At 31.0% G+C, this 12,841-nt stretch overlaps 2 protein-coding genes across 3 annotated transcripts in view; one reads left to right on the top strand and one right to left on the bottom strand.

The window, feature by feature from the left end:
* LOC107165696 (uncharacterized) overlaps positions 1 to 12,841 on the bottom strand; it is a 209,850-nt gene that overhangs the window by 176,733 nt on the left and 20,276 nt on the right. The gene's annotated exons all lie outside the window — the stretch shown is intronic.
* Positions 5,926 to 11,813, top strand: LOC107165698 (solute carrier family 2, facilitated glucose transporter member 8-like). 2 transcript variants are annotated; one of them, XM_015514055.2, is made up of 6 exons: positions 5,926 to 6,151; positions 6,459 to 6,677; positions 6,763 to 6,945; positions 7,087 to 7,343; positions 8,632 to 9,017; positions 9,919 to 11,813. In XM_015514055.2, exons 3-6 carry the CDS (start codon positions 6,894 to 6,896, stop codon positions 10,631 to 10,633), a joined length of 1,410 nt encoding a protein of 469 aa, XP_015369541.1. In that variant the 5' UTR covers positions 5,926 to 6,151; positions 6,459 to 6,677; positions 6,763 to 6,893; the 3' UTR covers positions 10,634 to 11,813. The 2 variants fall into 2 exon arrangements, with proteins under 2 accessions (XP_015369541.1, XP_089079217.1); XM_089223091.1 differs by having other exon boundaries at positions 6,459 to 6,945.

Raw genomic sequence — 12,841 nt, 5'->3', positions numbered from 1 at the left:
TTATCATGGTATACATTTAGGGTGAAAGTTATTATGAGTAACTAAACATAATTAAAATGTTTGAACAAGGTTATAATGGTTAACCCGCTCAACTGCAGTTGATAAAAGATATTATTAGCATTTCGTACATTTCAAATAAGATATTTTAACGAGAAAATGTTAATTTCATTATCCTACGTTATGATTATGTACATTTTTATTTCATTGCTGTCTCTTGTGACTACAATCGCATTAATTTAGGTAGCATTTCCATCTAAAAAATTACTAAAGATTCAGTTTCGGCAAGCACTTCATTTTCTGGTCGGACTGACTAAGTGCAGAAAACCACTTGACATTCGTATTTATAGTACGCTATCGATATATTGAACTGTCAGTTGTATACGCACATTTAACGTAAATAAGTAATCTGAACACTGTGAGTTAGTATAGACACTATATTATACACAACAAAAATTAAAAAATACTTTCAGTTAATCTGTTAATTATAACGTTGTTATTTTACATCGCCATGTAGATTTCATAAAAATAGAAATAAATATAAGAAACACACAAATTCCGCATCCTGATACACGTGTATTACTATAATTTATATTCTAATAAATACATCTAACTATTATAGTATTATTATTATTATGTAAATTAATATAGGTACCTATGTTATATTGACACATGAATTATTATTTTAATGTGAATACAAATTACAATATTATAATTCACAATGTATATCGTATATATGTACGTTGTAGTTTATGACATTTCATTATAACCCAGTTATTGCATTATTTATACAAAACAAATTCTGTTTTATTGGAAAACAATTTTAGTACCTATGGAATATAATGGTAAGGAATACACTATGTGTAATAATGTAATAATATAAATATATAATTGCTTTTCTATTATTGACATTTTTGCCATCGACAGAATCATTTCAAAATTGTTCATTCAAAATATACAATCATTAAGCTTTATTAAAAATAAGCTATCTATTATAATGTAGTTTATGAAGTAATGATATAATATTCAATGTATTGTATAATTGCATCATATTATGATATAATCTGAATAATACTGTAATATTACCTACGTGTACACTGTACACTGAACACAATATAACATTTAATAATAATATATTTATTGTATTTATGAAAAAGGTTACCAAGATAATCCCTACCTAATTGATGAGTAAAAATATAAATTAACAAAATAATTGCAAGAATTGGATTACAGATTTACCGCGTGAATAGACCTTAACAGTTGGAAATCACCACTGCTTCCGCCAAAGCTTAATATAATTATAATATATACTTATAAACATTTAGTCATCTTTAAATTTAATACGAGTTAATAATAGCAAATGAAAAAAAGTCTTTAACGACTATTATTTGAATATTGATTTAAATTAAATAATTTTCAAATCGATTGAGTATTATTTACTATTGTATGTATACATCGCGTGTGTGAAATAATTAAACCATATGCGTTATGCATAATTTGTGAATGTGATAATAACATAAATTAATATTTGAAGTATGAACCTATGGATATATTATTAAAAATGTACAACGATTAAAGGTTATTTTAATTTAACTTACATTTAATATTATGCTTATCATCAAGCATAATCTCTTATTTATATGTATTTGAGAATCATCTATTTCATGTCATTATCACCAATGTTATTTAAAGATATAAAATCAAAATCAAAAGGTAAAAGCACCAATAAAACGTTTACGGAAAAAATATATTGGCACACTTACTACTCATTTAAAATTCTCAAAAATTAACAAAAACTTATCCATAAAAAAATTTGATATTTTGAGCAGAGAAAAAAAAGGAAGAAATCGCAACTCATATATTACATCACGTCAACTAAACCAATCAGATCCAAATAATAAGCATATTTTGTTTAAATGTATGATAAGAAAAAAATATTAACCAAAAGAAATACATATTTTCATAGTACAATATACGAGATAGGTTGCAACTTATACATATACCTACTCATAGGAATGTTATAGATATATTGTATAATGATTAAGAAGATACTACCTATACTAATTGATACTTTATTTCGATAATATTATATTCACTTATTTTAAATGAATAAACGATTAATGTTTGATTTCAAAAGTATATTTCAGTCAGGAGATAGTTGCTACTTTAGTTACTTATATAGTATCATCATCAGTTCACAATCGTATACATTTTTAGATAATAAAGGTTAAAGATTGTTTCTTATTTGATATAATAATCATTTGTTAAGAATTAACTTAATTTCTGTATTTATTAATTTTATTACAATGATATTAACAATAATAAAAAAAGCGGGTAAGTCGTGGATGTCACTCTGCTGTACAGTACGTTACAATAGTGGGTTACTGTAAAGGGTGGAAGGTGGAATTAAATTTGAATCCAATGATATATTATGTTGTTGTATACGAAAAACGATTCTGAGTGAAGACGGTTTATCTGTCTAGGATATATTATAAATTATTATTAATACTTATTAAAATATTTTAATTTCCGATGGACATTTTTTTTTTTTTTTTATAAAGGTAGACAAACTTATAAACTAGCGTACTTTTAACCATCAGCCACATCATCACTGAATGTCAAAAATACAACCAGTATCGAAATCAATTTCACATATCCGAACAAATCTGTCAAGCACTTAGACCAAACCCACAGGATGTACAAAACTTAATTTTATTCTTAAAAAAAACAGAATTATTGTACAATTTAATTTAATGTAGAAAATTTATACTTAAAATACCAAAAATGTAACAATAAAATTTCTTTTACTAATAGCCTATAGTTGTCGATGCACTTTGATCAATAAAAACAAAAAACTTATAAAAACAATCTTGAATTAATTTTTCAAATCTTAGATATAAAAAAAATTTTTTTTATGAATTTCTAGCATAAAATAATTTTCGGATTTTTGTGATTTTTACGTATGCTGTCAAAATTCAAACTTTGAATATGCTTATAAAAAAAAAATCATGCCTATGTATTTTTAATATTTTTCAACTGCTATTGTAACAATGTGTTAGGTGTCTTGAATTAAATTTTCAAGCTTTTCTACCCAACAAATAAATTTCATTGATATTAATTTTAAAAAAAACTAATAATGATCTAAAATTGCATATGCCTATGAATAGTTCAACTTAAGTTGACATTTTTTAAAAATTGCATGGTATACTTATATAAACATTCCGTGAAAATTGTCTGTATCTGTAGTCATTTTTTTAAAGTTACATCAAAAACCAAAATTTATTTTGTCAAAAACTGATTGTGCGTAAAAATTCCCGTTTTTTCCTTAATTTTTAGTTTGTTTATCCCAATTATTTAGAAAAATATTGAGAATATTTTACTTTTGACTTCCCCAAACTAACAACTAGATTCACTTTCTGATCTAACAAGGTACTGAATTCGAAAATCGAAGCATTTTTACTGCCCCAAAACGTGATGACAGACACAAAAAAAAACACACACACATGACACATCATGGTAAAATCAATAAATTCCTAGTGCTCCAATCAGAATCTAAAACAAACGTGGCTTATATGTATATGCGTTTAATGGTTCTAGCTCAGCCTCTCTTGAATAGTTGTTGGAACAAATGTAAGTTTAAAGTCTTTAAAGTGAATACTTATGTATATTATCAACATAATTAAACTTCTGATAATATCTGCTCATGCTTATGTGTAGCATTAATTGTGTATAAAAAATACAAGATTATTCACTTTTTTATTATTTTATTCTAGATTTACCTGAAGATATTGCTCTAAAACAATGTACAGTACGGATCTTTTAAGTATAAACGTGAAGAGAAAAACTAAACAACAGTTTTCTTTTGACACGGAAAATATTCACAATTTCTGTTATAATGTTTTAAGACTATCTGTTACCATATTATGGTATAAAAATCTGTACAGTTGACGTTTATAATAAAACAAATATTTTATGTAGAATAGTATGCTGTCACTCAAATAAATCGTCCAGTTATCCAACCTATAACCCACTCCAATGGGCGTGCAGTCCGATAATTCCCCATCTGAGAGAGGGTGGTTATATGCATACCTTAAGTACCTAATATAGATGATTAAAATAACTATTATATTTAATCAATGGCAATATATACATAAATAAATAGATCACTGGATAACATTAATTTTATATTACCCACTTTTGTTGATCATTTACAAAACACATGATTGAACATCAGTGAACAGACATTAGCAGAGAAAAATTAAAAAGATAGCGTACTATTTATTATAAGTTATAACTAAATGTATTATAGAAAATCATATAATAGGAAGGTATCTTAAAATAATGATAACATACTATAGTTAATTTGTATCGCCATATAGGTACACACTTCACCATCTTATACTAACTTAAAAATTAACTGTTCTTTGAGTCTTTCACTTTATGCATGCACTAATCAACACATTGCATATCATAAACTGTTAATATTCTATGACACTCAACCTTTAGTAGACAATGATATAGAAAGTTAATAGATGATATTATATTATTGTAATAGGTAACTACTGTATATTGTATTGAAATAGGTAAATAATTATTTTTATATTAATTTTTATATTTATTAGCGACTTAGACTCGATACAAAATATTGTAACTCTATGTAAATATTTATAAGTATATAATTGTATAAAACTCAAAGCTAATGGCCTATGCTGCCGAAGCTGTAACGTTCAATAAAAAAAAAAAATATTGTAATATTTATTATTGAAATACCACTTATTTGTTATTAAAATTGATTTCTTATAATTCAAAATGCTGTAAAAAAAAAGGTATGTGTGAATTTCTTTTAAATTAATAGATCAATTGTTAAACGTCAATGATATAGTCCGAGAACAGTTTTATTTTAATATTTCAGCTATTATTTATAATGTAATTATATCAGAAACTAAGTTCTACAGGTGGAGCTTAGATTTTAGTAGTATACCTACGAAAAATTATAGTTTACTGTATTACAAATGCAATTTATTAAAATTGAATTCTATAATACTAATTTTTAAATACAGTTGAAAATCTTATCAGTGTGATTTAATAATGTAATTTAAATTTTAATGGTCTGTTATATATTTTATAACCTAAGCCTATACAGAGTGGACCATTGGGCTTACCCATAACGTTTACATACGAAAACGGAAAACAAGGTGGCCCACTCTGTATATTAAGAGGAGTACAATCTTCAACAAACACACGACTATAATTATAATTTATAATATTATAAATTATGACTAACTACGCTGACATTTTTTTTTTTTTACCACACTAAATCGATGTCATATTTTTGTTGGCATAGACTACATTACATTCAAACAACTTTACGTTTCTAGTTTTTATAAATTACTAAAATTAAATATTAGTAGATACCTACGCTATCGCTATGAATATAATACATGTATACGTAAATGGCATTAGGTACTAATTTTACGCGAGAAATAATAAGAAAATTATTAAAAATCTATGTTTTTCTGATAATAACAATAACAGGCGTCCCGTAATGAGGGAAACAAATATTATTGTTACGCTTGTCTACTTATACCCCATTTTTTATCAAATTATTCAGTTTGTGATTTTTAAGTAAATTTTAGTGGTTATTTTTGGAATGAATACTATTTTTTTAAAACCTTTTACTAATAGTAAAAATTATATTATTATATAATTATAGACAAAACATGTTTTTTACTCACACTGGTAATGTGTAATGCAAAATGATTCAAGTTACATAATATATTATGACATAGTTAAGTTTCCTTATATCAATAGTTCTAATTACGTATATTGATTACGCTTAAACAATTCATCAAAACCGTGTACATTTTTAGTTCAAGTTGATACCAAAGTGATTGTCTATAAAACCACCTACCACGACGTGTCCACGTCAAACGTAGTATATTAATTTTTAATATTTTTATAAATTTTCATAAGTTATATAAATTTCTAACTGTTTCGTTTTCTATTCGTTATAACAATATTAATTGTTAGAACAGTTAAAAATCGCATCTGATATTTTTATTTTTATTGTCATGTAACATATTATGTCTATATAGAATTTGGCGTCTTAATCTAGTACTACATCGATTATCGTTAACTACAGTATACGAGAGTCGTAAGTTTATGCTCATTTATTTATCATTTATATTAATAGCATAATATTACAACAGTGAATACAATTTATGTTTTTCGTCAAAAAACTTTCCGAAATAGTGTCTACTTGCATGCATGTATAACGTTATACCTACACAGTGTGTGTGCGCTGATATTTTGCTAACATCGTATTCCTATTTCCGGTAAGACTTGAACTGTGTTTAACCGTTCAACGTAAAGGTATACATGATAACATAACATATAATTGATCGCTATATTTTCGCTTGTCTCTATTATTTATTAATATTAATATTTTTTTTTTCTATGAGGAACCGACAATGACGACTAGAGCGGATAAGGACAGAACTCAAACAAGTTGGATTCGTTGTGTCTAAACGACGTTAGGTTAACGAATTGCGTTCGTCCGGTCATTACGATATGCCTACTATAATAATACTGTTACTCATATCATTATAGAGCGTTGTGTGATTGTGTGAATTAACGTTACCCGCAGACCGCAGTTGTAACGATGTGTCGATAACGAAAAGGTCAGTTCATCTAATTTATAGATTATACACCGACGGATATAGCCGTTTTATTTTGAAACTTTATATTATATTTATTTCATTTTAGTATTAACAGACGTGCACGCCAAACGGGTTGATCGTTGATCGGTCCGTAAAAACTAAAAAGACCGTAAAATATACAATAACCATCGTAATAGGTATAGAGAACGATATACCACCCCGTTTTAAATTAACAAAATGTCTACCCTACCCGACGGCATCTGCAAGCAACTTTTCGCGTGCTTTATAGGTATGTCCCGTGTGCGTTTCCGCCGAATCGTCTAATTTATAATAATCATAATAATTATTTTGTTGTTGTATATGATATTGCACACCGACATCGTAATATTAACGAAATAACTGCACAATGTCCGTGTTGTTTGATTGTCAGTGTCCATGCCCCTGTTGATGGCTGGTTCGACGTTGGGATGGTCCTCGCCGATGATGGAATACACGTTGAGAGGCACGGCGCCGGTGCTGCTGACTTCGGACCAAGAGTCGTGGATGGTAACCCTGATAGACGTCGGCAACGTACTGTTGTCATTACCGGCCGGCATTATGATGGACAAGATCGGCCGGAAAATGTCGGTGTACTTGACGGTGCCGATAACGCTGGCCGGATGGATACTGATACTGGTCGCTCGGCAGGTAAGACGTGACGTTTTATTTTGCCGTCACCGCCGCCGCCGCGAAACCGACCGAACGCATTCGATCGGCAAACGCGTCGCCGACGTACTGCTGCACGAGACGGTATCGGTTTGACGTTGGGCGACAAGCCATTCGCACGGTGGCTATCGAATAAAATAATAATAATTATTATTATTATTAATTAGGGGCGTTAAATCGATGGCCACCACGTGTAAGATCAGAACTTTGTGTTAAAAAAGTCGTAAAGGGAGATATATCGAAAAAAATTTAACATACACATTTTATGATCCTCCGTATATTATAAGTATGTGTACCCAGTGGCATAGGCGAATCTAGGAATTCATAGCAGGGTGTGCCTTCACCTCAAAAAGACCCTCTGAAGTTCAAAATACCTCTCAGTTATCACACGTTTAGAATATGTTTCCCATTTGAAATAACATTAGGTAATAATATTAAATAATATTATTAAGATTAATTTTTATTACCTAGTTTATATGCTATTTTTCATAAACCATCACTATTGCAAAGTTCAATATATGTTACTCAATTATTATTTTGGACATACAACTAACAATCAAATTTTCAATCAATTATGTTTAAAATTCTTGGAAGTTTAATATAACATCTTATTTTTATTATTATTAATAACAAAGAATTGTATGAAATATATAATATAACTGGTATCTAGTAATAGGTGACATGATATTATACTTAATAGGTACTTCTATGTTCAATGTTAATACGAAATACGAAATAAAGTATTTTTCATTTTGTCAATAACTATAAAAATGATAATTACTGGTAAAATTAAATTACATAAAACAACTATGATTATGGCTATAAATTACGACTATAGCCGTGCTATAAATAAACAGGCATGTTTCTTTCTTTTCTTGAAAATATTGCTGATCATTTATCAACTATTTTTATCACTATAATATTTATTGGCAATATTTGTACCCATAAAAATGTATTAAAATTAAAAACAAATTGTTTAATGTTTAGACTCATTACTCAATACCATTGTAACTGAAATGAGTATAATGGGCTCTACACAGGTTTTTAAGAGTCGCAGGGTGTGCACTGGCACACCAGGCACACCCTGTAGATTCGCCTATGCCCAGTGGCGCAACTAGAATCTATTTTCAAGGGGGGGGGGGTCATCACTTTGAAATTTGAATTTTAAAAATATTTCGAGGGAGTCCCACCACCCTGGTTGCGCCCCTGTGTTAACCTATCGGCGTCACAATAATCATAATCGTTTACTTGACGTTATGTGTGTGTACAGCCTTGGCACTTGTACGTTGCCCGATTTTTGCACGGCAGCGCGATGGCAATCTCGTTGATCGTGTCTCCGTCGTACGTGGGTGAGATGGCCAGCATATCCGTCCGGGGATCGTTAGCCTTGGTGGTCGAGTTGACTTACGCTTCCGGTCTGCTGCTGTCTTACGTGGTCGGGTGGCTCGCCAACTACGAGACTCTGGCCATCGTCGGCGCCATCATACCGGTCGTCACGGGCGTGCTGATGGTGTTCATACCGGAATCGCCGTACTACCTCATGATGGTCGGAGAACCGGAAGAGGCTGCCCGGTCGTTGAGGAAGCTGAGGAATTGTAGCGACGAAGAGTTCAAGGAAGAGCTTGAGATCGTCAGACTATCCGTCACCGAAGAAAAGTAATGTCTTGTAGCAGTGTAGTAATTAACAAATAATAACCATAATAATATATTACTGCATGCTCGCGATCAGGTTTATTTCGAAAATAATTTCACGTCTGAGTGCATAGGTACCGCGACTATAGACTGTCAAACTAAACCTAAGACTGACGTTACCCGCGACTATACCCGAATATTAATTGTCCGGTAGGTATTATAATACTTATTATTGCAGTTGACCGCGACGACTCTGCCGTTTGCCACCCACCTTAAAATAATTTATTATAACCCCACCAACTCCCATTCAAATAATATTTCAGTTTGGTTGTAGGAACCTACATGTTTGTCGAAAAACGAGTTTTAATCCGTAAATAGTATGATAATTTATTAAAAGCAATCGCCAATCAGTGAGTGGTAGGTACAATTATGATTATTCGTTTATTGTCTTATCATTTGTTCATTCAATTTAACAGATATGGACATATTATATACAGTACCTACCTATACAAATATATAAATAATCATAGAAACCATATTGATCATTGTAATCGATTCACGTAGTACCTACATAGAAACTTTTTTTTTATTATTTGGAAAAAAATTAATTTTTAAACAATCAACAATATTGTCATTAAATCTAAGCTACGATGCATCTACATTCTATACCCATATGCTCGTATATTATATTGATTTTAAATTAAAAGAAAAAAAACAATATTTTTACCTATACTTAATAATAAGTTATTATTATACATTATCAAACTATCACTTAATTTTTTTTTTCGTTTGCTCGACACTCACAATTTGAAAAACTGGTAGATATTTTGAGTTTGCGACTTGTGCAATAATTAGTAGGTATATTATAATATAGTTACGACGTGTTATTTTGTACCCATTCAACCGGTTCGTTTTTGTGCTGCAGGTGCAAGGGACAACTGACGGACCTGCTACACAGGGATCGGGCGCCGCTGATCATCGTGCTCACGTTGGCCGCCCTGCAGATGGCGTGCGGAGCGAGCGTGATGGAAGCATATGCATCGTCCGTGCTGTACGGCACAGGGCTGTCGCCGAACGCCAGCGCCGTGATATTTGGCCTGTTCATAGTGGTGGCGTGCGTGCCGTTTGCGCTCACTGTGGATAAGTACGGCCGGCGACCGCTGTTCATGGCATCGTGTGTGGGCACCACTCTGTGTCACGTGTTCATAGCCGCGCTGTTGTCGCGAAGCGAAAGCGGCAACGTCGGTGTCCAGTCCACGGCCACCCTGGACGGATGGCTGCTGTTGGCCAGTGTGTGCGGCGCCGAATTCTTCATCAACATCGGGCTCATGCCCGTGCTGTCCGTCGTCCAGTGCGAATACTTCCCGTCGGACACCCGTGGCCTGGCAAACTCAGCGGTGGTGTTCACCATCACGTTCACGTCCACCATCATGCTGAAGATCTACCAGCCGGTGACGGACGCGTACGGCAAGCAAGCCAACTTCATTGGGTACGCGGTGATCACCTTCTTCGGCGGCTTGTTCTGCTACTTCTGCGTGCCCGAGACTAAGGGCAAGTCGTTCCTGCAGATCCAGACGGACTTCGAGTCGTACGTTTGGCGCATCGACAAGACCCGCCGCCCGAACTACGAGCGGATCTGACCGGATGTTGGGTCATGCCTTCTCCCACCACTCAATCACTCTACGACTGTCAGCAGCAGAGGTGCGTCGAGCACTCGCTTAAAATTAAATTTTATAATATTTTGTGTGTGTGTACGTTAATTAATGATAATAATATTATAATAACGATTGCCGTCGGCCACATTTTATGGTTTCGTCCGTATAGAATTTTGGACTTCAAACGATTGAGACGATGACATGAGACTTACGTTTTATACATCGTTTTTTAGTTATTATACGCCGAAATACGCCGTATCGCCGTAAATCACTGCAGTGAGTCTTGTTTAAAAAAAAAAAATTTTTATAATGATTTTCTCTAACACTATACCTATTCGAAGTGTGCATAATACTATACGTTGACGTGATTTATTTTTTTTAACTTTCGTGAGGTTCTTGAAATCCGTATAACTATACACTTATATATTATACGCGTCGAAATAATGTTATTTGCGGGACGTCTCGTGGTGTTAGTAGGTAGTTTTTCGGATGATGACCAAAGAGGAAACATTGAATGGCATCTACATATAGCGAAGAAAAAGTACAGTCGTCCCAAACTCACAGCGTTATTATATATTAAAGATGATAAAAATGTTATATGATAACAAAAAAATTAATAATACATAGCTACATCGAAACCATACATTTCATCGAATAATTTTTCATTTTATATCAGTAAACTCGATCTAATTTTGAACAAAAATAATTAAGAAATTCATAAAATTACAAAACATCGTTATTTATACGGCGACAGTGAGCATAATCATTTTTCTTATATTATTTATATAAAACAACCATAATACACGTTGCATACCTGTACACAGCCTTAAGTATCCGAATTGCATACTTTCGGCATTATTATTATAATGATCTCAATAAACCCGTAGACAACAATGGCACCTGCCTAATTTAACCACGAAAGTACATTGCAACATTGAATGCACCATTATTTTGTTTTACCCACTTATTATCTATGTAAAATCCGTTCGCTCAAGGAGAGAAAATGTTTAAAACACTCAAATCAGACTATATACGGATCATCCCTATTATTTTCTGTAGGTACAACGGGGTGGGTACCCAAGAAAAACTTTATGTATAATGCATACCTATACTTGCTTAGTCTTAAGTTTTCAACGAAGTATTAAGTTTATCAATAACAATAATATTTATATTAGATATGTATTATATATAATATATATATATACTACCTAATTATTGTATACTTTAAATATAATGATTAACTTCTGAAGTTAAAATAAACAAAAAAGTTTTTATTATCTTTCTACAGTCATTCAGGATAATTTAATTTATTCACCATACCCCATTGGTATGTATATATATATATATATTTTTTTTTTTTTATTAAAACGAAGGTATATATGTTTTATTATTATATTATTGTATATTATTATACAATTCTGCAAATAGGTACACTAAGTGGTAATTTTGTACATTCTAATTTATCCAATTTACATCATTCTCTTCTTGTCTTATACTTTTTATACTACATTATACTTTTATACATAGAATTTAGTACGCTATTGACGAATAGTAATAGTTTTTGCAATACCTATACATTAACTTTAGAAAAAAATGTTTAAATTTTATGCTATTTAATAAAATATTTAAATGAAATAAAAAATTATTTTAACTGTTGCTATTGTTGTTTACATTGTTTGTATGTAAAAAAAATACGTAAATGACTTACAAGACTTTCAAGTCTTGACTGTTATAAATAACTGACGTGGCTTTTAAATCCCAGGATAAAAAAAAATAGATTATTTCATATGCTTGCCCTAGCTTAAGTATAATAAAAAAATCAAAATGGCCAAAATATATTTTACTTTTTAATGTTTTTAAAGCGTGATCTTTAAGGATAATGCCAATATCAAAAATCCTCTCTTATTGCACATCTAGATTTAAGATCATTAGAGGAATCCAAATTTCAAGTTCATATGTTTTTTAGTTTTTGATATGTATAGTGATCAGTGAGTAAGTAAGTGAGTGGTGTGCTATGGTTTTTGGCATTTGTATATTATTTAATACAATATATAATATTTTTAAACATTATACACTTATGCACTTGCCTACTCAACGTCAGTATATATTTTGTTATACGAACATTTAAAAAATAATGACAGTAAAAAATAGTAAATATATATACAATATACATGCATTTGTAGACAAATTTTA

This window comes from Diuraphis noxia, unplaced genomic scaffold (assembly GCF_037042655.1).
Source record: "Diuraphis noxia isolate RWA-SAM2 unplaced genomic scaffold, SU_Dnox_SAM2 contig0003, whole genome shotgun sequence".
Lineage (NCBI taxonomy): Eukaryota > Metazoa > Arthropoda > Insecta > Hemiptera > Aphididae > Diuraphis > Diuraphis noxia.
This window is presented reverse-complemented; position numbering and strand designations above follow the sequence as displayed.